The 27,605-nt window shown below is 45.1% G+C and overlaps 1 protein-coding gene across 15 annotated transcripts in view; it reads left to right on the forward strand.

Annotated features, from left to right (window-relative positions):
* The window catches only part of FBRSL1 (fibrosin like 1), a 508,757-nt gene that overhangs the window by 427,533 nt on the left and 53,619 nt on the right, over positions 1–27,605 (forward strand). For all 15 annotated transcript variants that reach the window (XM_069031303.1, XM_069031309.1, XM_069031315.1 and 12 more), the window contains one exon: positions 25,552–25,597. In XM_069031303.1, the coding sequence (XP_068887404.1) occupies positions 25,552–25,597 (46 nt within the window). The remainder of the gene's footprint in view (positions 1–25,551; positions 25,598–27,605) is intronic.

The following is a 27,605-nucleotide window of genomic DNA, read 5'->3' on the forward strand; positions in this document are numbered from 1 at the left end:
TGCATATGGAAAAAACAGAGTAGATCGAGCGGAGAGTGGTATTTGTTGTGATAACAATGTGCGTTGGGTCCCAAAAGGCCATCAGACAGTGATGGATACATCGCTGTGAAATTAAAATCACCCAGAGATGCACAGGTGGAAGGGCTGGAGTGGTCTTTGGGCAGGGGAGCAGGCAGGGAGGTGCAGCCACAGCGGGTCCGGCAGCTCCTGCGCCAGCAGCACATTTGCATTCTCCTGTCAGGGAGCTGGAAGCTGCCACCGAGGAGTTTATACTCAGCCTGTGCTGGCCTTGAATTATGCATGACCAATTTATCATGCCCCCAGCTGAAAAACTAATTGTGTCCCTGGGATATATTTACTAGAAATTGTAGTTTGCTGTGCTGGGGTCCCCGGAGTGTCCGGCAGAGCAGACGACTGGGAAGTCGGAGCATGTTCAGAACAGGACTCCTAGCTCCACTGGAGCCCCTGTGCTGCTGATAGATTTTTCACTTCGATTGCTTTTCCGAGGGCATTCCCCCTCCTTCCTATCTTTTTACACTGCATTACACTTAATCGGGCTGCAGGAGTCCTTCCAGTAGTCTCCAGTATTAAAAAGCACATGATGTGCCTGAAAGAAGGCGGTTTATTCAGGAAATGCCAGCCAGGTTGGGGGATGGGGGTTGGTTTCTTCTTGTGTATGGTTTTTCTCTTTCTTTTTTTTTTTTTCAAGTGCAGTGTGGCTTCATGTAATGTCTTCAATTACCATGAACGTCCCCTCCCTCTCCAGGTCTAGAGTGATGAGATTCCCTAATTGCTGTCATTTGAGCAAGGGGGTTGAGGAGGAGAGGATTTCTTTTCTTCCTACAGAGCTTGTGGGGTGGGCTGAAGCTTGCAAACTTTGTTACCACCTGGTCTGTCGAAGGAACATAGAATGTCCCAAACGGAGTTTCTCAGCAATGAAATGACAACTGCCAGACCTGTGTCAGGCTGCAAACTCTCTCATAAGGTAGTGCTAAGCCATAAAGATCATCAGTGGGGGCGAAGTTTGAAAGGGAAGGAGACAATTCACTGATAAATTAATCACCAAGTTCAGTCTGTCCTCCCCCACTTGTCACAGAAGGAGGATGTCAAGGAGTTAATCACAGTAAGGAGTCAACAGTAACAAGACTCAGAGGCAGAAGAGCCCTCTGGAATCTCTTCTTCCCTTTCTGTTCTCCTCCTTGTCTGCTCTCGTACAGCTCCGCCTGACGCCGTTCGCAGTGAGGAGGCACATCTCCAAGGTCATCAGGAGCTGTGCCAGCTCTGTCTGCATGGCTTCACTGCTGGCAGCCCAGGCACAGAAATCGGAAGCCCTGCTCTTCTGAGAGTCTGGGAGACCACAAGCCAGGGCACAGGAGAGAGGGATTGCTCCTCCTCCACAATGAGCAGGAGCCTTTCTTCTGACAGTGCTGAAATGGGCTGTACGGTCCATGGCCAGGCTGAGCCCTCCCAGTGCTTTGATGGGATTTGGTGCTTGTCCTCTTGGGAACAGAGCTGCAGGGAGTGTGAACTGGGCTGGAAGAAAGGTGCTGGCAGAGGTGCTTTCTTAAATAAATCTAAGATCTAGGAAGTAGTTTGTGCAAACTATTTGTGGCAAGTGTGTTGCATGGGAAGTTGAAAGAAGTGAAGGTGGTTTTGCATAGTTTCTGAATGTCACAGATCTGGATCAGGTTTTAAACGTTCAAAAGCTCTCTACAGCTTACCTCTTTATAGTTCCCCAAATTTGTATTCATCATCAGTTCCCCAGAAGAATCTGGTGAAAAGATTTGTTCAGGTGACTACACGTCTTGCTGTGGAAAAAGTAGAGCAGATCTGCCATGTGATGAAACCATGCTCCTCTTTGCTGAAATATGTGATACAACCAGCATAGAAGTGGATCTGAAGCTTAAAGATCATTTCAGGGGGAAGGCATAAACAGGTTTGTCCCCATATGCTGCCAACTAAAGCAAAACCACTACAGAGCTCCAAGTTAGCATGAACTGCCAAATCAGGACTACCCATAGTGTATTTCCTCAAACTAAGGTGAATGAGAAATAGTCACGAGTCGAGAGATGATGTCCTTGCAGATCCAACACTGTGAGGTTGTCTTGTTCCCTTGAAGCTGCTGATGTCCAAAGAACAGTGAGCTGGTCATGGAGCTCAGTGGTTCAATGGGTCCGTGCAGAGAAACCAAAGAAATTCTTAAGCTGAGCTGTACAGTGTTTGTTCCAGTCTGATTTTCTGGAGGATGTGGTAGCACTTATGAAATTACTGTGCTTTTTGATCAGTGGGGAGAGCACAAGACAGACAGACTGGGGATAGGATGGAGACCACTTTCATGTAGCAGCATTTGTACTGGTATGGAAAGGATAGGGTAGTAGATAATGTGAATCACAGCATCTTTTGTTCGATTTTTTTAGCTGCAGCAACTCAGTGTCTGGATGCTTTTGCCCTTTCATTATTCAGAATGAAACGCATTAGCGAATCCAGGTTATGTTCCTTGTGCTGGTGGTTCTTATTAGCTTGTTAATGATCTTGCTAGGTTTTAAGTGCCTACAAATGTGAGTTCATGGATAACTTGAGTTCAGGGCAGCTGTCCTTGGCAGTGTCCTGATTTTTCCTGTGAAAATCTTCCATGTTTTGTTCTATTCCAGCCGCTGTTGACTTGTTGTTACAAATAGAGAGAAAAAACCACTGGCACTGTACTGCCTTATAGATATTGCTCTTCCTTGAACCTGCCTCCTATGCTCTTTCCAAGGGAGCTTCTCTGGCAATTCACAGTTTCTGAGTGGCTCTACTGCTTTTTCTTCCTCAGCTTTATTATTCAAGCACTTTTGGCTTTGATGCTTTTTGTCAGTCTGTTGCTGTGCTGTGTTCAAGTTGCCTGAGCTGTTTGGTTTTCTCCCATTTGCTTTGCTGCTTCTGTGGCTGCAGAGGGGCAAGAAGCTGCAGCATTGCTGGGGAGGGTCACGTGCAGAGGAACCCACAAACAAGCAATGGCAGCAGCTCAGAAGACGCAAAAAGGTGTTGAAAATCAGGTAAAATAGAAGTCAGCAACTGTTTTATAACAGGCTACATGACACAGACTGACACTCCTCTCACTCTCGTTTGTCTCACTCAAAGATCCTGTCCTCTGTCCTTTTCTTCCTCCTCATCTTTCCTTCCTGTAGCTAGGATACACTGCAGTGTCAATTTTCATTTAGTCCTGTGTCTAAAATTATGTAAATAGAGAAAAGCAAGTTGTGATCAGCAAAGAGAGATGTGATTTTCAGAAGGAGATTTTTTTTATTCATGCTAAGGTGTTGAGGGGAATTACACTAACATCAGCTACAACTTAAACATAGTACTTGCTACCACAGTTTCAAATCAGTGTGAACTTAGTCAGCTAAAACACTGTTCTAGCTTGGGAGTTTCTGGGGGGGCTGGATGGAGCCCCATGTTCTGAGCATTTCTTAAGTGTCACCATGTTTCTCCCAGTCAGGAATGAGAACTAACAAAAATAGATGGAGGAAAGGTGGCAATGCCTTTTTCTCATAATACGACCACAGAAGCATCTCTGGAGACGTGTGCACATACAGTGGCACATCCACATCCCTGGCTTAGGAAGCTGTGGAGGAATTCTGAGGCGGGGTGGGGGGAGAGCGGGAGAATAAACCTTGCCGCTCTAAGAAATCCTGAAAATGTCCATCAGAAACGCAGCGAGTATTCGGAGGCTGCTGGAAGCGTTCCAGTATCAGAGTCTTTGTCTCCATCCATCAGAGGCACTGCAATCTTTGTGCCCCCAGCTTCAAACAAGGGCTTCACGCTGTCCTTGCAATCTGCCTTTATGCAGCGGAGTGTGGAGGCTTCTAATTACGAGGCCGAGCGGCGCGGCGGGTGGGGAGCCGTGCTGCGCCCCACAGCCGCGCACCTGATTATCCGTTGCTGAGGTCGTTAGAAGGGTTACTCCTGAGTTTAAGCCTGCTCCGCAAGACCCCTAATTATATGCTGCTCTGCAAGTTGCATTAAAAAGAAATTGTTGAAAAGACAAAGGACAGAATAACATTTCCTCCCTCGTCTTCCCCTCTCTCCCCCCCCCCCGCGGCACACACAGACACACTCCCCCTCCTCTCCCTGCTGGGCCCAGAGCTACTTCTCACGCTTGAGTTGGTGCAAGCTCTGATAAAGCCATTGAAAGATGCAGCAGGGAGACAGAGCGCTCCCAGGGACAGAGGGAAGCAGAAGAGGAAGCCGAAGTAAAATGACCCCCTCCCAGGTAGATACAGCCAGGCGCTGCTTGCTGAAGGAGTTGTCCCACAGAGCAGAATTAGAGAAGAGATTAACCGTCCTTTATTGTTTTGTTTCACTTCCTAGGGAGCAATGTAATGTGGTTTCTTCCATCGTGAAAAACCTGCTTCATCTGGAGCTCCGGGAAGCCTGAATCACTATAGATAAGACATTCAAAGTGCAGTATCCCTTGCACATGCTGCCAGTTCTCATTTTAATCTCCCTAGACATCAAAAAAATTAAAATGTAAAATTCTAAGCTATGCAGTTGAGTGACATGAAGGCTGCATTCACTGCAGTGCAGTTTCCAAATCTGGGACATGCACACATGTGTCCATTCCTGTCAGAGATAACGGCTTTATGTGTGCTTTCCATGAGCCCATGAAGTGTACCACTAACAGAGAGAGAGAATTGGATGGGTTCTTCATTACCACATGTCTGGACTACTAATGAAACTAAACCCAGGTTGATAACAGTAGCACTAAATATTTCCAGCACTTCCTGGTGCAATGGTAACAGTTTCAATTTATGGTGGAGATTATTACAGGGGTATCTGCAGTACCAAGGGCAGTGTTTTTTTCAAGATTGTTATTTCAAGGGTGGGTATTTTTATTACTCTCTGCATTCTAGCCATACCTGAAAGCCTGAGTGGCAGACCAGGATTTCACCACACTAGGTTCTGTACAAACCTGGTGGGGAAAAAAGGATTCTGTGCTGCAGATCGGGGTTTTTTGAGACGTGGCTATGAAATTCTTTCATTGCTTTTGTAGCTGTAGAGAAACTCATATCTGAACAGGAATTTCAAAGTCAAAATGTCAAGGTTTGAGTAACTTCTGCACTGGAGTATCTTGCCGACTCTGTCACGTTATCCTGTGCTGTAATCTGTGAGCTTTAGACCTTGCTTGGTCTCTTGGATATCTCAGTAACAGTGCTCCATTGTATGCTCCTTGTTTCTTACTAGTTTGGCTTCATTTCATTCTGGATTCACTGCCCACCAAAGGCACTAGCAGCAGGGAAACTTCTGCCCATCCTGTATCGTGAGGCTTTTCTTTTTTTCCCCGCCCATGTTTTTGTGTATTCAATTTGTCTCTGTGTAGTGAGGAAGGTCCCTGCAGCAGTCTCTGGGGCTCTGGTTCACATGGCTGGAGAGAGCAGCAGTGCAGCCACGCTGGCAGCACAACACATTATTCCCATGCATTTGTTGGCATTCCTTCTAAAGCTCTGGCTCAGGCACCAGGGAAGGGTTGAATGCGCTTCTCTTGGTCACCTTGTGCTCACCCCCATTGCTCCCTCCAAGGCAAGATCCCAGACCACTGAAGGATCACTTCCTCATGTTTGTGTTTAATGTGAACTCACAAGCCTCTCTCTGTGTACAATATGAAATAATCCCAAACCTTGAATCTGATAACCCCGATTTTTTTTCTGTACATCAGCTTGATGTACCCCTTTTGCTCTCTCATGTCCTGCTTTTCACCACTGCCTCTTGAAACATGTCTTAGGTGTGGTTACTGTGGGGCATTGTTCTTGGCTACCTACCCAACAGCAGGATGAAGATGGCCCTTATCCCACCTGCAGTTTTATATGGCTTTTATGTTTTGGCAGGGTGGCACAACAAAGATAACAGCTCCCTGAAGTTACTCTAGAGAGCAAAATCTTTGTTTCAAACTGTATTTGGAGATCTTCCAGTCATGCCTCATATTTTCAAGGAGTCTGTGCCTTAAGATAGTTAAAAGTCTCTTTGATTTAAAAATAAGCTGGAGCTGTAACCTTGTCTTCAGGCCAGGTGCAGGAGTGCTGGTACCTGTTTAGTAGCTGTGGTGCTTTCCTTGTCTTAGACACTCTTCAGTGAGCTTCTTGTTGGCTTTTTGGATTTTGTTCTGTGACACCTCCCTGCTTTAAAAGGTGCAAAGAGCGATCACGGTGTTTTCATGCATGGTTTGTCGTTTCTTCAACCCCAAAGTCCCCAGAGTCTGAAAGTTGAGTCATTTTTCTGCTGCCAAAGTTGTGCAAGAGGTTTGCCTCAGGAGACAGCAGAGTCTTGAGGCTTCAGCCATGCATTGTTGAACAGTCTCCAGAGTAAGTGTCAGTTTGAAGTAAAAGAACTTGAAATCTAGAAGCAGGGAAGATAAAAGTGAATTTGATCATAGTGCTTTTCAAACGCCTGGACACAGGCAAGATAATGAAGCAGGCAGCACATTCAGCTATAGGTCACTTAGCCCATGTTTGACACCATAACCCATTTCACTGCGCTCATAAACATGGGCATGAGCCACTGCTGCTTTTGGAACACCACAGTGACTGACTTCCATCTGCCAGGAGGGGTACAAGGAACATGATCCTGATATCTCGCCTGAGTCACGACACCTTTCATGTGATCATTTTCATTGTCTCAGAATCAAAAGTGTCTAAATTCTTACCTGTCATCTCAGAAGTCTGGCTCTGGCTCGGAGGCCAACTAGATACGAACTCAGATAAGCCAGATATGGCTCACTCCCTCTAGACTGGGAACTGATAGCTTAGTATTTTTTATATTTTACCATGCTTTTCTTTGCATTGTGTGGAGATGGTTTTGGGAAACAGATAAGCACTGGCTGAGATCAGGTAATATGTTTGTACTAGTGGAGGTGAACAAAGAGCGCTTTGATAGAGCTGTATTTCTTTATTAATTACTTCCCTGTTATAAAGACTGGATCTCCTGGCTGTAGCCCAGGTAGATGTGAAATATCCACCACAAAATGCTGCAGTAGCAATGCAAAAGAAGTATGCTTAGGTTTATATGAGACAGTGATAAAGTGGGCTCCTGAAAACAAGTGTGCCGAGCTGATGTGAGCCCTGGCCCTGCAGCTGGTGTTGATACGTGGCAACCTTGCACACCGGAAGGATTTGCTGCCATGGATCATGACTCCAATTCCACCCTGGACTCCTTCATTTCAGCACAAAAGAATGGAATACTTCACAGTGGCTTCTGCAGATTTATGTTAGGATGTGTTTGTGGCAATTGTCTAAATCCACTTCAGTTTGTGGTGTGGTGAAGTGTATTGAAAGAACCTGGTCTGCAAGGACTTGGGGAGATCAGGAAGCAAGGGAAGGGATACAGGTGAGAAAATGAATGCTGGCAATTATCTGAATTTCAATGGAGTGTCTTAGCTGGGACTTCCTGAACAGTTGTGAATTTTTCTATTTCAAAAACTCAAGACAAATTTCTTCCACTCTTGTACAGCTGAAGAAAATGTTTATATTTGAAATAAGGGATGAGCAGATGGAAGAAAGTGACTTCTTTAGTGCCAGCCCTGAGCCTTACTGTAGTAGAAAGTGTAAAGTCATAGAGTCAGTGGTCGTGATTCAGAGTCGAAAGGTTACAGGGTAAAAAAGAAGTGAAAAAAAAAAAAGTTCCTTATTTGTGCCTTCTTGGTACTTGAGCTTTCTGTCTGGCCAGCTGCTACAGCCTTAAGACTGCAAGCAGCCCTGTGTATGGAAGGTTTTCTTTCCTAACATTTCATCAGTTGATCCCTCAATTGATCCCTCCCACTCTTCAGGATTGATACTAGGCAAGTATGTTTTAAAAAACATTGTCAGTGGCCACTGCTCTCACCATGTCTTCACCAGCACTTGTGCCGTGGCTACAGCTGGTGGAGCTGGATGAGCAGAAAGAAAGCTGGTATGATCAGTTCAGCAGAGGTTAATGCCACTGGTGTGCCACAAGAGCCCCATATTAAATCTGAACTTTGCAAAGATGTCTGAAAACCAGCAGAGCGAGTGGCTGGAAGATTAACTCTGCACGGGGACACTTTGGAGAGCAGAGAGCCACAATAGTGGTTTCAGTGCCAGCTTTGTCCCAGCTGCCAGAAGGGACTTTGTCAGGGGAGTCCTTTACGATGGCACTGCTCCCCCAGCTGCTGGAACAATTGCTCAAGACCACTGGCAGTCAGCATGATTAAAGCAGCCTTCAGGCAGCTTTATTTTACATGGGCAGCTATCCAGGTCCAAGGGTTGGCTCAGCCTGGAAGGATGGAGAAGGAAGTTTGCCATGTTGTACCCTTCCACATCTCGTCTTCGTCTGTGTTCAGGGTCAGGCCTGGCTTTGGGGTTGATCTGTACTCACCCCATGTTGCAGTCCACTAAATGCTCCCAGTACCTCGGGGTATTGACTGATCTGACAGGATAGACTTTCCTTTTCTTTGTACATAAAGGTGCCATTTAATTGAATTAATTACTTAATTTTTTGCTAGGTGAGCTGGGATTTTAGCTGTATGAATTAATAATACAAACCAGGAGCACCCTTAAACCCCTTTCTCTCAAACTGGGTTGCAGCTGTTAGATCCCATTTACAAACCATAGGTGGTGTGACTGCTGATAACAGTTACCAGTTCCGTGTTGGGATTGAACTGCAGGAACCAAACAAGGCTGCTTGCTCATGCTTCAGTTTCTTCCTCAGGCCAGGTAGAGCCTTCCCTTTGCCTTTGTATTTTTAAAGATGGGAGCTAGGAGGTATGTTTACCAAAATGGATTTTTGTCCCAGTGGGAATAGCCCTCTTTTGCTTTCCTCTGCTTTTTATATGTGAGTATGTAAATATATGTAAATGTATACAGGGGCTTGGATTTACCCTCTTCGTCTCCCCCTCCCATGTATAATGTATGTGTTAAACACGTAATCATTAATCAACTTTGTGGGGAGTGGAGACAAGAAGGGCTCTTTGATGATAGATGTATACTTGTGACTGTGCTTGTATGTGTGTTTATTAGGCAGCACAGTGCTATCAAAAGAAACTCCAGGTCCCCAAGGATAAGAAACAGCACAGGGAACAAATGAAGAGGAAAGAAAAAATCCAACCCCTCTTACTGTAAAACCCTCTGTCTTCTACCATCTGTCTCCTTTTTTGGAGTGAAATAAACTGGGGAGAGAGCTTTGAATAAGGTGCTTATTTGTAAGGCACTGAAACATGTAGAGCAGAAGCAAAGTTATGGTTAACGTTGCCTCTGATGGCTGGGAGTGTTGGAGGCGGGATGACATTATTTCTTTTGTCTGTACATGCTGGAAGTGGTTTAGAGAAAAAAAGCCTTCAGGATATCATGCACAAGCACAACTATTTCTGAGGTTTTAATATCATGTTTGATGTTATGGAAGGCACAAATTAAAGGTGGTCATTGCCCTGAAGTGTTCATAATAAAGACAACAAAACCCACAGTGGTTGTTTGTGAGTACCCAGCTTAGAACATGCTTCAGGCTGCTCTCTGTTGCTGGAGGAGGACTTGGGGCTCTGGAATTACATGTCTGGAGATTAAGGTAGAGGCATAGGGATTGCCTTCTTTGCATTACTTCCATACAGTAGTAAGTCTTTGGGACCTGAAAGCTTTGGACTGGATGTAGAAAATCAAACATTTCCTTGGTTGTGCTTGAGGGGAGCTTAGTCTGATAGAATTGTGCTTATGGTCTTGTGTTGTCCAAAATGATAAAGTTGGAATAGACATGTTTGGGGGGAAAATTAAAAATCCAAAGTGTTTAGGTGCCCTAGATTATTTTTTGCTGCTCTTATTTAGCCTGTGGTTGTAAGTGCCTATTTTGAGAAATATCTAGTCAAACAGATATTTTAAATGAGCTTAAAAAGTGGCTTTGGCTCACTGGGTGTAGAACTGCTGCACCTTTTGCTTTGTGTTCTTGCAGAGCTAGGCAGGAGACACCGAGGTCTGATTGGAAGCGCTGAAGTGCGTAGGAAACAGCAGTCCTGGCTCCATCAGCCATCTGCTCCGAGTCCAGGAGCCGGCACCAGCCAGGGCACAGGGGAAGGGCTTGCAAGTGTGTTCATGGGGAGCAGCAGCAGCGAGACCAGGAGGCAAATGGGAAAGAAAAATTCCATTTTCTGCAGTCTGCTCAACGTAGGGAAGCTGATGGATTGGCTGCAGCATGGTAGATTTGTCAAGGCGTATCTGGTATTGTTTTAGGAAAGGAAAACCAATAAAATCCCAGGAAGATTAAACTCAACAACAGGTACATACATTTGCTTTGCACTAACCTAGGCTATGTTTATGATAACATAGCCTTATCCACTCTCGCTATTTTTCTTTATTTTCTATTTATTTCCTCCTCCAATTTGCCAGAGTCAGCACTTCCAAATTGTTCTACTGATAAGCTGAAAGCCACAGAAATTCAGAATTTAGATTCCTAAACTGTTGGCTGTTCAGGTCTACATTTTTGTTTTTGGAGATCTTTCCACCATTTTATTTTTCACAGAAGGAGTAAACAAGGAGTTGGTTTAGGAAAGTGCTTCAGGTATAGTGAGGTTAAGCACACACATGGAGCTAAGCATTTGATCAAGTGCTTTTCTGAATGCACTTTCTAGAAAATTTATATCCCTTCCACTGCTCTTGCTAAGCTAATCGGGAGATGCTGAGGTCTGATCAGAGCCTTTTGTGCATTTTCAAGATAGTGTCTCTGGAGGATCATTACACACATCCCTCTGCAGAGACTACAAGGAGATTGTCACCAGGAAAGTGTTAGTCACTGTGTATTAACATGCAGGATTATTCTGCCTCTTTCTTCACTGTAAGCTTTTCATCTCCTTACTAAGCAGGCACAGTCATGTCTGGGCTAAAATCACAAAGGTTTCTTAAAATGCTCCATTTGTACTTCCAGTTCAGAAATAAACTCCGGTGAGGTGAGCTGTTAGCTGTTGTGGGACTTCGGAAGAGAGGCAGGGAAATGGCAGTGGCTTCAGCCACTCCTGCCACAAAGAGTCCAAAGGGAGGTGAGCCAGGACCAAGCCACAGGAGCCCAGCACTCAGCTCCTGGAGGTACAGTTGTCTGGAGGGGTAAATGACCTGACAGCTGAATAGAGTTGTTGATGCCTTGGCCGACGAACAGATGGTCAGCCAGAGAAAGGTCGAGTACGGCTTGCTCTGCTGTTCCTTCCAAAAGCATCTCCCGTGCAAAGCTGGTGGTTGAACACACACCAGTGGTGTTCCTCCTCCAACTGGACAGCTTTCCTGCCCAGAGCCATGGCCATGCCTGTGGCAACAAGAAGGCAAGCCATGTCTGTGAGTGTGCTGGACGCTCTCCAGCTGGTGGCTGAGCATGGCAAGTGTTAGTCAGTGACTGAAAAAACATTTCACCCTCAGACACCACCATGAAAGGAGAAGAGCAAAGCCAGATGAGTGGTGCTTTGCATACTCACAGATCCATGAACAAACACAGTAGAGAGTCTTAGAACACAAAACAGACAGACATCTATCCTTTGCCGCAGGCAAATGAAACTTTATGGGTGAAATGGTACTGGTATATATGGAAAATTAACCTAGTAATTGCCCTGCAATTATGCCTCATCAAAGCAATTACTGTTAGATGGTGTGTCCTGCTACACCACCTTCCCAGTACGAGTCATGCATCTACACTTACAGCCTTCCATCCTTCTTGAGAACCGCCAGACTCCAAATGGAGCAGAACCATGTTTTTGTTGGAAATAGTTGGTTACTGATACAAGCCAATTACTGGAGATGTTTCTTATAGTTTGTGTGTGAGGAAATGGCCTGGTTTTGTGGTCAGCTGTTGGCATGGTATGCATTTCACTGCTTTAATAGTTTTTGCAACCCCACCCAAATACTTGATGTAGTACAAAAGAAGTAAATTTGGAAGAGCTGCTTGGGTGTAGCTGATCACATACTCACCCTATTAGCTTCAGCTGGCCTGTAGAGTTCCTGTACCCAGAACGTTAAGAACACAGAGCTTTTGAAATAAAGCTAGCTGTTCCCTATGTCGGATCAGTTCATGTCTGTACAGATGGTTTCTCAACTGGAATTGCCAGTAACATCATTGGCAAAGGCTCTGAATGACATTTTTTGTCCATTTAGGTTTGGGGGATTTTTTTGTTTTGTCTCTCTGTATTCATAAAGGAAAAATTGCAAAGAAAAGAGCCAAAGGAAAGTCAAGAGGCATTGTACAAGAAGGAAAAGATTATAGCAGGGAGGCATAATGTATTGGAAGTGAAAGACTGTTCCCATCTATTGGGGATTTTCTCAAGAATGTGAATGTACACATCTACTAGAAGAATGGGAAAAGAAGGGCTGACACTTTGTGGGGTTCAGACAAAAGAATATAGATCCTTTTCCCTTCGCATCAAGTGGTCCATGGAAATTAAATTGTCCTCTCAATGCAGGGGGGAGTTCCTGTCCAGAATGGATCACAGCATGGTGGTGACTGTAAAGAGGTTTTCTCTTCTGCTACCCTGCTCCACAGGGCATTTGCTTGAAGAGCATAATTAGGATGTGCATCTGGAAAAACACACCGCCAGACACAGATACAGTAACACACTGGAACACAAGTGTATTTTAGTCTGCTGCAGATGATAGAAAAACTGAGATGAGCACTGGCTAGACTTACTTCCCATGAACTTTCTCTCATCATTTCTTCACATACTTTGGCTTATTCACATACAGTTCTCTTTCTGTAATGGAGAAAATTGGGTTATTTAAATGCCATGAAAGAAGTTTGATTTAAGAGGAAATTTGAAAAAGAGAATGAAGGCCTGGCTGGTGAGGCCAGAAAAGCTTTTCATGCTTTGGACAGAGGGCACAAAGAGCCTGGGTAACTCTGTTGGCCCAGGGTTTATAGTGTGGCTGTTGGTGCCACAGCTGGTTTCTCAGAGCTGGGAGGTGCTGAAGGGAGTTTGTTGTTGGCCAAGTTAGTCTTAGATTGTGGGGGGGTGGCGAGATGCAGGAACTGAGAGTCTTTTAGGATTTTTGGAGACAAGGATGAGAAGATTGTTTGTGAAAGCAACTGGAATGGGGCATGGAAAAATCCAGGAAGGCTGTTTTACCCACGGGTGAAACTCTCTCTTTGGTTTGGACTTTAGCCAGTGGCACAGAGTAACAAACTTTTGAATTCATGTATCTGCTGCTTGGCCAGTCCTCGCTGGAGGCTCAAATGGAGCTGCCTATTCTGGAACCATTTTAGCTCAAATCAGCTCCCAGAAGACGGTTGTTAATAACTCATTTCTCACCAGCTCTCTCCTCCTTCACTCCACTCCCTAAAAACTGGGCCGAGAGACTGTGCAGGAATTCGGGCTCTCCCAGGCAGGCCAGCAGCAAGGTGACAGGCTGAGGTCATCTGCTAAAGCCATCGCCTTCCTGCAGAGCAGCCACAATTCAGAGCACAGCCATGGTCAGCACTGGGCTCACTTTCTGTCTATTTTAATGCTTTAAACAGGGCTGTGCATTCAGCAGTTATTTGTATAAGCGTTCTCCAGGCATTTGAAAAAGACTTCTGTTTTCCAGAAAAGAGGAGGAAAGGGGCCGGAAGGAACTACGTGGGGCACAGTAGGGGCGAGTGATAGGGGAGCAGCCAAAATAGAGGGGTTTGGCTGAGCTCGTGTGGGGGTGGCTGTGGGCAGACACAGTGCTGCACGTAGACTTGCTAGGGCTCCCCCACACCTGGTATTAAATCAGAAAAAAGCCTTCCACCTTCTGGTGCTGGGAGTTATGCTTTTTAGAGCCGAGTTCGACAGTTGTTATTGCAATTTTGTGGTGCTCTTTTGATTTACAGCTGTTTTTACGACCATTGAGGCAGCCACAAATCGAGGAAATCTCATAAAACAGAGAGTAAACGTCTCCTTCACAACCCAGGCAGAGTTTTGGCATCCGTGCTTATTCCATAGAGCAGGATGTGTAAACAATATTGTGTCCCCTGAGTGGCTGATATCAGTACAGTTAAGTGGTAACAGCTTGAAAAATGCATTTCTCGTATATTAGTGGTAAAACTCGAAATGGGCCCCCAGGCTAAAGTAAATTGGTGACATTTTGCAGCAGAAAGGGGGGGAAAAAAGGGGAAAAAAAAAAAAAAGGGCAGCGATTGTAAATGCAGAGTCCCAGCTTTGAAAGCAGTGGGACTGGAGCCAAAGTTGGATTTATCTGCATTATTGCAGTATGGAAATAAATGGATCCACCACATTTGTTGCAAAGCATATCTAATTGGAGAAGACAGATTATATGTTGGCTGCAAATGGGGGACTGCCCCATTCACCACCTTCTTATACAGAATATGAGGTCAGTTATTGCTGTATTTAGTCAAGGTACAACAATGAGAGCTTCTTTCTTGATTCATTGTATAGCACAGGAGAAAAGCTTGGTGACCTTTCTCTGTAGAAAGTGGGTGAGTGCACTTCACTGCCCTTGAATGAGTGAGGGATAGGAAGCCAGATGCTTTGCAGATGTGAACCATAGGCTTCCTTCCAAATTTTTTCCTCTGCAGCCTCCATTTGTAGGGAAATTTCTTTGCTGTCCTTTTTTAAGGTGTTCCTAATCCCGTCTGTTGAGTCTTTACATACTCGTGCACCCTGTGGTGCGCTTTCTGTTGTGGGTGAGGCTGTCCAACCGAGGGAACAGAGCTGTGGGGAAAGGGAGTCCAACAGAAGCTTTTTTTTTCCCCTAAAATGTAGAAACACAAGACATAAGACAGAGGGAGAAGGGTTGATGGGCAGACTTGATAATGAAGCTAAAAGAGTCAATCTAATAAACATCAGAGAGACAGCTTCTAGAATTTCACCATGTTTTGGGATTACTGCATTCGTATTGTTTACCTAATGAATATTTGATGTTTCCTTCATGTATAGAGTTGCTGATATGTGATGGGGGTGACGGGAGGTGTCGTCATCCTGTAGTTTCTCCATCTGATTACCCGAGGTCTGCTGAACATAACGAGTGGGGGTCCAGTCCAGCTCAAATTAATCTAGTGTCTGTTGGCGGAGGAGAGCTATGAGAAGACCTTGGGCAGCTGTCTGCTTCACAGAGCCTGGCAGGGAGTTCTCAAATAAAAAAGCTGTCGTTCCTTTCCTGGACTCATACTCAGCATCTACTCGCCCAGTTCTAATTAACCTAATGGATAGTGTTAAAACTGGGCATCTGCAAGGGTTCCTAGACCAATAATCCAGGTGGTTTGGGAAATAGTTTTCTCATTGGATCAGGAGAGGAGGAGAAGGCAGATGATCATTCATTTTTGTTAGATTTTGCTTTCTGGTGCTGTCTGAAAAGAGCTAGTCTGAAGATGTTGAGTTAGGCTGTGGCAGCCCTCCATTTCTGCAATTTCTGTGGGCAAAATGGGAATGGCCATTCCCCAAGATCGTGCGCACACTCGGCGCTGTTGGTGGTAAAGCTGCAGTGAATGACACTTTTATCCAGAGGTTATTTGTTAAATTCTTTACTGATGTGTTAATAGAAAGCACTGGACAGGAGGTGGTTGCAGTGTTTGCTTATGAATGTCTTCATGTTGGTAGCATTTTTATTAAAGTTTTACCTTCTGGAGTCATGTTGCTGCATGGGAGTCTCAGCTTCCATACATATTACACTTCAAAGGAAAAATCCAGCTGTGTGTCTTGGTCTCAAGGATTAAACTTGAAGACTTAGAAATGAATGTTGACAAATGTACACAGATGTCCAAATTGGTTTCCTTTAAAGATATATTAGATTTTAAATCTTTTTAGTGTGAGTCCCCTTGGTGTTAATAATTATTTTGCATTGTCCTGCCACAAGCACGAAGCTGGAGGGCTGCAGCAGGTACTAGCACTGAAGTAAAGGAGACCAGTGTCTAAACCACAGTCCACTAGCAGAGGCAAATCTCCTAAATCTCTGTGATCTTACAGCAGCTGAAGTGCTCAGAGGGGGCAGGGCCAGCGCTGCTCCTGTAAGACTCACATGACTGTAATATTCATGTTGTAATAAGAATCTCTGCTACACGTAATTCTGCTGGGATTGAAAATTTCCCAGTAAACCTCTTAGCAAGGCTGCTGAATTAAAAAGAGGAGATACTTCTTAGGTGGTGAAGCCTGCCTGAACCACACGATCTCTGCAGGAGCTGCTCCCGCCTGCCAATGCTCCCGTACCCGGGCACATCCTATGCTTGCCAGGTGCTGGTGGGCCAGTGCACCCATCCAAGAGCTCTCCGTTTCCTGGGATTTGCCTTCACATTCAGTATGAGCACATCCAGCACGCTACAGCCCTGGGTGTAGCCAGGGATGTGCTTTGTGTCCAAACCCCGAGTAATCTTCTTCATGAGAGGGCAGCCCACTTCAGCAGCCCCGTCCTCCTGGGTTGCACAGCTGTGCAAGGAGTGGACCTGGGAAAGAACGGTGCTTTTGTGCCGCACAGTTATGTGTTTAACATAATAAATGTTTATTGTCCTCTGGAGCAAAGGAGCAATAGGCTAAATTATAGCCCAGGGAAGGAAAGCTAGAATCATGAGGTATAGGCTGTTAATTATCTTTTTTTTTTTTTTAGCTGTCATAATGTACTGGTGTTTGCCTGCAGCTCCCCCCCCTCCCACCACTCCATTACCTCCACCACCACTATCTCTAAAATATCTGCTTCCCCTACCACTGTGCCCTCCTCCTCTCTGGCCTCCTGCTCTTTCATTTGTAAGGCATCTCTGGCCTCCTGAGAGATTTGTGACTTCTCTCCCAGCAGCCGCTTATGGTGATAAAGGCCCTCAGACTGCCTCTCTCTGATTAATCAGCCCTCGTGCAGCCTCGATAGGGTGTTAATTTGTAAACTCAGTGGACAGGCAACCGTGATAAGCCTCTGCAGCTGCTCTGTGTCTGCCGGGGGGATGGGCAGATAAGGCTTCAGCCCTGGGATGCAGCCAAGAAATATTTTGGAGCAGTGAATTAGAAACAACAACAACAAAAGAGCCTTCTGCAGAGGCACTCCTTTGAGGTTGCTGTGGGTAAGACAGCAAGTTTCAATGGCAGCAGACAAGAGCCGCCTTCCTGATAAGCTCCCTGACCCCCCAGGCCCAGGAAAAGGCCAAGTCAGGATTGCATCTGTAACTGGGAAATTCTGTCAGAGGGATGTCCGTGTGTCACATGCCATAGTCTGGGCTAGGAGGACGATGCAATCTTCACTGTGTCTCATGTATTCACTGCAGTTAACCTGATGCTTTTCAGAGAATTTGATGCTGGTTTGTCAGGGCTGTCTGGCATGACATGTCACCTGCAAGAAAGGGATGGACGCTAAGGGTGTCCAGAACAGCATCAGTGTCAAATGATTTTTGAGCAGCCTTAAATGTTTGCTCTGTGATATGGTTCACCTAAAATTCTATACAGGGTCCACTCTGTATCCGGTGCATGGATTAAAAACAAGAATACAGCATTTTTCCTAGAGAGCAGACTATGCCAAGTGGTCTGAGACCACAGAGTAGTTCTCTGAGAAATAGCAAAGCTGGGATTTAAGCTCTGGAATAGCCAGGCAGATTGGAGCAGACTGCAGATTGGAGCAGTGATGGCAGGCATGTATTCTGCTTGTCTGCTCAAGGTGGTTATGTTGAATGTTCCTGGTGTGCTCATGCAATTTTCCCTTTTTTATTGATTTGATTATGTTTTCTTCAAAAATTGAAAGGAGGAGATATTTCACTGAATTTTTATCAGTGCTTTGGTTCAGCTGAATCCTGATGATCCTGCCATTGTTGACCTCCCTAATTGTTCTAATATTATCTGACAACATGCAACAGACGATGGAAGCGGTTCCTTCCCTGTCTGCCAATGCAGGTTCGTTTTTGAACTGCAACAATCCTCAGACAGACAGTGACCTTTTTACGAAATCAAATGTCTTGCAAAACCCTCTTGGTCTCTGAACTGTGATTTATAGCCATTTGTGCTGGAGAAAGCTGCAGGTGGGATTTGGGTGACACATAATTGGTTAAAAGATAAAATAAAATGAAGGTTGTCCTGCTGGTACAGTGATGGCAGGAGCTACAGGAATGAATTGCTTGGCAGTGCAGAGCCTGGCCCTCCTCCTCCCGCCCTCCTCCGTCGCTTGCCAAGTCCTGTCTGGCAGGCCATTACAATGATAAATGCAGGTAGCTGGCAAAGACCACAGCTGAGAGTTTGTTCTAGCATGCCAAGCCCTGCTTGGCATTCCCAGTCGGTGCCAGCATTTGCACTCTTACTCAGTTTGACGGAAACCAGGACATGAGGTGTGAATTTATGTCCGCATCCTTCCAGGAGAGAGTTGGGATAATGAAATGCCAAGGCAGCCCTGGGAGCAGCAGAGTAATTTGGTAGGTACCAAACAACAGTCTGCCACCTGTCATTCGCCGCACAGTCCCTGCTCTCCCTCATCACTCTTCCTACAGTGCAGCCTTTGAATTATAAGAAGTTTTAGATAGTTCTGCAAAGAGCACTCGCCATTCCCTTTGATTTAGTGCAAATAAAAAGCCGTATCCCAGCCAAATAGATGGGCTGACTAGATAGGATCAAGCTGTAATGACAATAATACAAACTGCTTTAGTGGTGTGTTACACAGCGTTCCCAACCTTTCCTACTCAAAGGTAGGTTTTCCCTTACATTTGCAGCAAAAGCTAAATCAGTAATCAAATCTGTGCTTGCCTAAGTGAGTGTCTGGGAGATGAAAAAATTTTGAATGTGGAAGTGTAGGCTGAAAAGACTGTTTTGGGAGGGGGTCAAGTCTCAGAGAAAGGCATGAGGGCTCTTGGAGATGTTTAAAAGCAGAGCACACAAAGCCCTTTTCTCAGTGTCATGGAGAGCTGTGTTTCCCTAACTGTGGTGTGTATCAGTTCCCTTTACCATGGACACATTACTGCCTCCAACATACACTGAGAGCTGCAGCCTTGTCCAGTGGCACAGGGAGAGGACTGTCCTGGATGCCATTCATATACCAGAACACCCAGGAGCATTACAAACATGTGTTACAGGGAAATCGGTGCTGATTAGAGTGGAAAATAGCAGGAGTGTAAAATGAAGGTAGATTTGGTAGTGGCTGGGGAGCTGAGGTTTAAAGGAGGAAGATACTGAAGTAGGGACCAAGTGCACCTTAAATTAGGACACACAGGCACACTAACATTAAGCAATTATTTTGGCCAGTTTTAATGAGGGACAGCTGGAAATCTTTTCTCGTTGATGTCTCTGGAAACAGCTGAGGAACCTTCTGCAGCTGTCTGACGAGCCTTGGTGAGGTCCAGGAACTCCCCAGCTTCCTCCCTTCTCCTCCTTCACTAAATTTTTTTTCAGTACATGTATTTATTTATTTATTGGAGCTGAGCTGGGAAGGAGAAGGGAGTTTGATCTTTTCCTTTGGGAGACAGCAACTGCTCAGAGGAAGATGAATCATAAAGCATTGCTAATGGAGGGGATGGGAAGGGGAGAACTCTGGGCTGCAGCCATTCCCCAGGGGCTGGGGGGATGGTTTGAGGAGAGAGGGAAGAGGAGTTAGCAGGCCTGTGCCCCGAGGCTCTGGTGGCAGACATGCCTTAGATCAGATGTCCCTCTGCTGTCAGAGGATTCGGTCACCCTTTGTCACGGGAAAAGGCACATCTGTGCAATAAGCAACACACCACAGCAACATATGTTTAAGAAGTACTGTTGCCACTTGATTAAAACTAGTTTGCTCAGTCCCACAATGGTTGTAAAATGATGAAGAACATGCTCAGGGTTCAAAACATTGTTCATTTAAGCTTATCACTGTCTTGCCAAAAGAGGACTAAAACGAGATGTCGAACTTGTAGAGGAGCAGTGAGCTTGGTTCCTCCCTGCACTGAGTCAGACTCCATGCAGCGTTTCCTTTGGTGCCTTCCGGTCCTCATCCACTTTGCCTCACTTTCCATTTGCCACTGTGTAAAGTCAGCATAATTCAGTGGTGAATTAGGACCAGTGATCTCTGCTTCTAGGCTCTCTATGGCCTAATTTAATCCTGTGTTCCCAGGCTTGTGCTAGCTTTTCAAAGCGGCTGTTGCAAAAAACAGTCATGGTTATATAAACTGCTGAGAGAAATGAGCATTCTTGGAAGAAAAAGTGACAAAGAGGCAATTGCATGGTGACAGTCCCTTCCAGGAGCAGAGCAGTATTGTATATGTGTGTGCTGAACAAATGTGAGGTGGGAACCTAAAGAAGTGTGTTGCTGTATGGAAGTACAGTTCAAGAAACATTTTGTTCCTAGTGATCATTCTATAGAGTAAGCTCATGAAAGATACAGAAAACCCATCACTACCTCTCAGAGATGGCCTTGAATCATAGTTGAACTAGAAGGATCTGTGGCATTTAAGGAATTGCCATTTCAATGAGTAGTTGCTTGTTCGGGGTGTTTGTGCTGCATGTTTCACTGTGATGTGTTATGATGTAACTGAAGGTACAACTGTATTTTTAGGATTGTTGCTAGAAAGCTGGAGATTTGTTCTTGCTTAGGGAATATTATTTATTATTACTCCTTATTTGTCAACAGACAGAATTTCATAAATGATCCCAACTATCAGCTGTAACCAGATTTTTCAGAACAATCTGGTCACCATTCAAGTTTCTAAATGGAGTTTTGGAAATACTCCATACCCAGTAGCTCCAGTCAGGTTGATGCCCCAAAGGCAGCTGCTGAGTGCTGAGCCCTCTTGAAAGCCCAGTCTATAAATTCTGTGGGAAGATAATCACAGTGTGGATTTGTAGAAGTCCTGTTCCCTCTTGCTTAATCCCTTACACTGCTGTGTTCCAGCCAGCCGTATACCACAAAGCTGGATATTCCTAGAAGGTTCACAAAAATGACTGAGTTGCAGGTCTGATTTTTCTTTTGTCTTCCTAGCTGAGCTGTGGTTTCTCTTCAAAAGTAATGCAGGTTTTGGAAAGACTGTAGGCTACCTTGAGACATCCTCTCACAATGCAGGCAGTGTTACCCATGGGCTGCTTCTGTATCCTGAAATGTGTAGCATACTTTGTTGGTCTTAAGGGGGACTTTTACTTCAGTTTTTTGTGGCCATGTGTGCTATTTCTAGGCTTCTCTTGCACCTTTCCATATGTATCAATTTCCATTTCCTATAGAAGAATCACAACCCAAACAATACCTTCCTGTTTTAGTTATTGTTCTCATATTACTGGATGAAGGGTCTGGTATGAATGACTTGCAGAGTGAACTGGAAGGTAGTAAAGCAGTACTGACGTGCTGAAATTCTCTGCTGGACAAGCAATCAAGTGGCATTGGAGTGGTTGGTAAAAGCAGGGGAGACAGATGAAAGGAAAGAATGAAAATTGATCCAGAATTTTCAGGTAGTGTCCGTGCTACATGGATACGTTTCTCTAAGCGTATCCAGCACTTCTAGTTCAGAAATCTCCCAGAGAAGGGTTTTCTTGTGAGCTTTTTAGTGCTTGCTAAGTTCAGTAATTGTGCAAACAGTCTCTCTTGAGACTGGCTCTTGGCTGTCCAGTAGATAGGCAGCCATCCAGAAATAAAATTTAAACTGTATTTTACTGTCTCCTTCTTCTGCCTACCATACTGGACTCATTTGGAGGGAATGCTTGGCTTTTGCCCTGTACATGACATACAAACCAGGTCCCTAACGCTACTTTGCTGATTCCTTGTGAACCAGAACTGCAGCCCTATTAGCAGTTTCCCAATGTCTTGCTCTCAGGCTCCTGGATTATCAGTCTTGGATCTGGCATTCGGTGTTCCAGGAGATGGCATGAAGGTCCACAGAGCCTCTGTTGTTGGTGATAAGGAACAGTTCTATTCCCTGTTAGCCATTTATAGGCTACAGATAAGGGGGGAGGGGGGGGCAAGTAGTAACTGTGAGGCCTGACATAGTTTATAATGCTGTCTTTGTCAGATGATGTTGTTCTGTTATATATAATCATTAAATTATTAATCTGCAAGAGCTCTTGCACCTTTCAGCTGCCTTGGGTTAGTGGGAGCCGGGATGGATGAGGCATGGACTTCATTATGCCTCACTGCTCACCTTCAGAGGAGAGGGTGTGCTACATCCTTTGCGGTTACCACCTCACATTTGAGGAAAAAGCTGCCTTTGCTCAGCTTTTGGTGCTGAAAATTGAATCAGTGTTTATATGTGCTAGGTTCAAGGGGAGGAGGGGGGAGGGACTGCAGCACCACTCCTCTGCTTGCTCTCCGCAAAGCAGAAAAGGGCAGAAATGTTATTTTCCTCTGCAATGTATTCAGCCTGGTTTCAAGCTGTCACAGAACTGGGTGGAGACATTTTCCCCTCTAGGTCTGGAGTAGAAAAGAAAGAAAATCTAAAAGGGGACAAAGTATTGGTAACTTCATTGAATAAGCCACAAAGGGGACCTGGAAGGCTTGGTGTCATCGAAAGGATGTTGGGTCTTAGAAGTTTCAGCAACATGAGGTTACCTCAGAAACTGCTGCTCTGGGGACAGATATCAGATATGCTTAAAGTGCCATGGTTGTTGCTGGGGACAGGGGTGGGACCATGCATGAAGGTTTTTATGAACCCCCTGTGGTGGGTTCTGTGGCTGTGGGCTGTGCTCCAGGGCAAGGGAGATGAGCAGCCAGTGAACCAGGAAGGGTGGAGGTGTCTTCTGTCTGTGAGCTTCAGGCTGGGCAGGTCTCGCTGCCTTATGCAACAACAAAGAGGAATTTGAGGGGTCTGTGAGATGGTCCTTCAGATGGAGACAGGCAGGAGGCAACCAGAGGGGGGAAAAGGGAAATTTTTTGTTTCATTTTGTAATCAAAGAACGTGTGATCTCCTGGAATGGCTTGAACTTCTGCATGAAAGACTCCAAATACCTGGTTTTGTTCACAAAGGAAGAATTCCGCTTCTTTTTTTTTTCTTTTTTTTTTTTTAAATCCCTTCTTAAACATATGCAAATTGTTTGCTTGGAACAGCAGAGTATTTGGGAGGGGACTTGTTTTAGCAGATGTGTTGGTTTGCTGGATTTTTTTCACTCATTAGTGGGCTCCCTCAGACACATAGGTTTTATTGTATGCTTTCTTTAAAGGGTGACTGATAGAGTTGAATGATGTATTCAGGCTCTTCCTCCCCCAGCTTCCCTTCTGCCTTTACAGCAGCTTGCAGAATATCCTATAGCACAGGCATTCACTGTTTCAGAATGGTGCTCGTGCCAAAAACTGCTCAGATCTGGAGCTAGAAATCACCAGAAGTGAGAGCAAAAGTTACTGTAAACTCTAGGTGTGAAGGTTTGTGTCTGTGAACTGAAGCTGTGATGTTGAAAACGCTGCTCTGTAAATGTTGACTCTGATTGTGGAAGGCGGTGGCACATGCTGATAGCAGAAGACTGAGCAATAATCCGGGTGTTTTACTTTGTCTTTAAAGTGAATTTTCTGGCTTGGCTTCCTTAAACATTGTTTTAATATAGTCTGGACCTGTAGCACTGAGGTCTTTAGCTCAGGGCTGAGCACTGCCAGTCTGCACTGAACCCTCAGTACCGAGGTGCACAGAAGGGAGCAAGCTGGTGGCTGCCACAAAGTGGTGTTGGTGAGACCGGACTCCACAGAGCAGGGGAAGCACAAAGCTTCTCCCAGCTGGGTGGCTGCCACGGGCAGAGCAGGTCCTGCAGCCGTGGCTTTCTCTGGATGGCTCCCCAGGAAGGGCTCTCCCGAGCAGGCTCCTCTCGAGGGCTTCACACCCCGGCATCCAGACCCAGCACTTAGGAATTGTGGCTCAGCAGCCGATTTACTGCTGGGGCTTTAGTGCAAGCCCCGCTGAAGTTTCACTGCCTGTAAAATGGGGGAATCCTGTTTATCCACCTGCCACGTGTCCGAGTGCTTGTGGAGTGCTTTGAGAGCAGGCCCTGGCTTTGCGTGAGCTGTTAGCATGGGTGAGTTCGCAGAGCCTGCAGATGTGTTCTGCGTCTGTGGTGACTTGGTGTTGATTATAAGTGAAAAATCTCCGAACAATGGGTTGTAAATTCAGAGTTGGCTGTCAAACGTTTTATGCACCGCTGTTGTTGCTGCTGTGTGACGTTGTTACACTTTCTTTGCAAACCAGCCTAGGCAAAACCTTGTTTAATCCTGGTTCTTCCTCTTTTTAATCCATGCAGTGAAGGGATCGTGCAGGTAACTGATTTTCCCTAAGATTTTAGGATCCTTTCGCTGAGCTGTGTAATGATCATACATGCCACAGCTACACGTGCAGCTTTGTCGTGGACATAATTCAGAATTTTTTTCTTATGTGTCTCAGCCTCAACCTATTTTTCATGTTGTTTTCCCTCTCTTTTTAATACATTTGCATTAAGTAAGACATTCAGTGCTTGCAGTGCCACTTTTCTTAGAAATAACATTAGTGGATCACTCTTGCTTCTTACTATATCTCATGCAGAACTTCTTGCATTTTACTATTTGTTTTTTTCCTTCTGAGTCGTCATTTAAAATATATAGCAATGTAATACAATTTGTAGTGCTCTTTATCATGCAAATCTCCCAAGGCACCTTAGAATAAAATCAATAAAATCAAAAATAAAATCAACTTAGTTCAGCCATGTGTTGAATTAAATAATTGTTTTTAAAGGAGAGCCGGGGGAAAAAGGCTTTTTTCACTTTCAGTATCTTTTGCTCGTCAGCTTTGTACTTCACCCCATTTTATTCATGCAGCAGTCAGTGCCAACACGTTGATGATACTTTCTTGTAGATGGTAGTAATGTTGATTGTGCTCCTGCTCCCAGACCAGCTTTGATTCTGGAGAGGCTGCTTGCTATTTTATCAGATAGCGAGGAGGAAAAGCTTATGCTGAAATCGGTTGACTGTTTGATATCAGTGGGGGGAGGAAAGGAAGCCATCAAATTAATTCATAAAAGCTTTATTTACGATGAATGGACTTTTTTTCCCTGTCTGTCGTTATCATCTTGTCTGTAACCCAGTGACCCTGATTATCATGAAGCTGTTTACAAGGTTTAGGTTAATTGGATTTCTTTAACTATTTCCCAGAGCTGTGAGGAGCACAAATACACTGCTGTGGAGTTCAGACAGCATAGTACAATCCAGTCTGCAAGGATACGGGCTTCTTCCAAGAGGAAGTCGTTTTATTTCATACTCAACTAAGTGCATAGCAGCATGTACCTGTCATTTGGCATAATATTAAATAACACCCTCCTTCATACAGATGTGTTCAGTTGCAACTTGTGTTTCCAATACACAAATTACATTTTGCATGTTCAGCAAGAATTGAGCTTATTTTCAGTGAGAGAGCCTTTGAAATGTGTTTTGGTTGTTTTTTTTTTTTTTTTCCTTCAGCTTGATAGCAGTTTCGGTGGTTTTGTTTTTATATGAGGAATCATGGATAAAATAGCTGTGCATTGCATGGCTGCCTAAATAAACGAGACAGGAGGATATAGTTGGGTGAGATCAGGACAGTCAGTCCTCTTGCTTGGCTTTCATCTCCTCAGGATGCATGCTCGTTCTTTAATGGCACAACATTGCACCCTCCAGGTGCAATGCGCAACTGCAGGTCTCCAGATAACCCACTTGTTTTATGAGCTGTGTTTTTGTGAGCAAGCCTTCCGAATTTCTCCTTCAGGATTATTCACCCTCTCTTTCTCTTCTTTTTCAGGCTTCTGTAGGCTCTGAGAAGCTGTTCTCTCCTGCAGCAAATAAAGGTAAGTGATCTGGAGAAATGCTTTCCTTATCTTACAGCAAGAGATTTGGGTTGTGAATCCGTATGGTGCGAATAGCAGGACATCAGTTTTGCGAGAGCCTGTAGCTTGGCCACACACATTGTCATAAAGATCAGCTCTACAGGCTTGTGATGATTTAAGTTAAAATTTAGAGCTGCATTGTCTCAGTGTGGGGTGGGACTTCTTCCCTTCCAGTAAGATTTGTATGAAGCGTCTTGGAGAGAGGGATTACTGACAAAGGAGAAGTCAGTCCTTACTGTAGGGGATATGCTTCTCCCTCTAATACAATCAAATGCTCATTTCTTTTAAACAGATCAGTATTTCAGTGCTGTCTGTGTCGTCCTGACAAGGGCTTGCACATCCCTCTCCTGCCTTTGCCCACGGAGCATTTGTGCCTGTACCTCTCAGTTGTCCAGGACATGGTGGAGGGTGCTCGGCAGAGCACAGCTCAGCCCTTGCTGTTAATGACAGTTACCTGTGATAGGCGCTGGGTGTTGCTAAGAGACTGCCTCGTTCCACATCCCCTTGGGGGGCACAGCCACGGATCTCTAAATATGCCAAGCCCTCCTCTGAGGGCTCAGCACAGCCATAAAACCAGGCTGCTCTGCTTTCATGTGTTCCCAGGGATAATCTCACTGAGATGGGTACTGAGCAGAAATACCGAAGAAGCAGGCTTGGAGAGGGCAAACTGTGGTACATGGTGGAAAGCATTGTGCTGGGAATGGTTCCACTTTGCCATGTGAGGAGGTTTGTGTGGCTCTGAATGAATTGCCAGGGCTTGTGGCTGTCTGCAGCATCCTCTGCATTGAGCTGCAAAATAAAATCAGTTCACAGCAATAGTGGATGTTAGGGGCATGCAAATACCCCAAAGAGGGGAGATGAGGCCCATCAATAAGAAGTGATGAAATTACCTTCTTGCATTATTTCAGTGGGGCCAAGAAAGGAACAATTTGCAGTTGTGTAGGAGTAGGTGCTGGACATGGAAAGGCGGTTTGGTGGTTGTGTGCTCCCTCACCTGGATCCAGGCCCAGTTTTTAGCTGGGCTCTTCAGCAGCAGTAACTATTAGGAATTCTCTTTCTTTCCAAGCTTTGCAGATTTTCAATGCCAAATGTGGAAAACGATGACAAGCCCATTATGTTATTACATTTGCAGATATTTTTACGAAAGTATGCAGCTTTATCTGGGGAAAAGAGGGAAATTTAAACAAATGGTGGGGAAGAACATTTCTCTTCTCTCACTTGGCTCGCTGATAAGGCAAACCAGATTGCCCATACGGCACTGCCTCGGCAAAACAAAAATCTTGCCATCCTGCATAATGCCTGGCACAGAGATCTGCTGGAGAGGCTTATGTTGAAGCGTTAGCAGCTTTGTTGGCTCCTCCTTGTGCTGAAGCCCAAGATCTCCCACCCCTTCATATCATGGAGCAGCTCAGCAACATGAGTTTTCAAAATACCTCCCTATCAGGAAGTTAAATGTGCGAATGCCTGTGAATTTGCTGTCTTGAAGTTTGTGTTCAGTGCTGTTTATATCCCTGTAATTTCAGCCTGTTCCTGTTTTCTTTAATGTGGGTGTAGACATTGCCAGCTTTGGGTTCAGATCATGGGTTTTGTCTCAGATTTCTCTTTTATCCTGGCTCTGTACTGATGTACCTCGCTGATGGCATGGGCTGCCATCATGGGCAAGCTCTCCTGGGGCTACCTCAGCGTTTGGCACTTGGCTTGAGAGGTGAGAGAAATTTGCCTCAGCAAAGATTTTGTGCAGAAACCCAAACAGTGCTAAATTTTACCCCTCTCCCTGTTATCACTCCCGCAATGCAAGAGCCAGATTTGTCTCTTGCACATGCAAATGAACGCCGCTCCTACACGACCAGGCTCGGGGATGCCATATGGCCGGGAGAAAGTGACTTTCAAAGCATTGCACTTAAATTCCTTTTGTGAGATAAGAGCGTTGATTTAAGGCCATGTTCTCCAGGGCTGGAGCCGTGGTGGC

This window comes from Aphelocoma coerulescens, chromosome 15 (genome assembly GCF_041296385.1).
Source record: "Aphelocoma coerulescens isolate FSJ_1873_10779 chromosome 15, UR_Acoe_1.0, whole genome shotgun sequence".
NCBI classification, from domain to species: domain Eukaryota; kingdom Metazoa; phylum Chordata; class Aves; order Passeriformes; family Corvidae; genus Aphelocoma; species Aphelocoma coerulescens.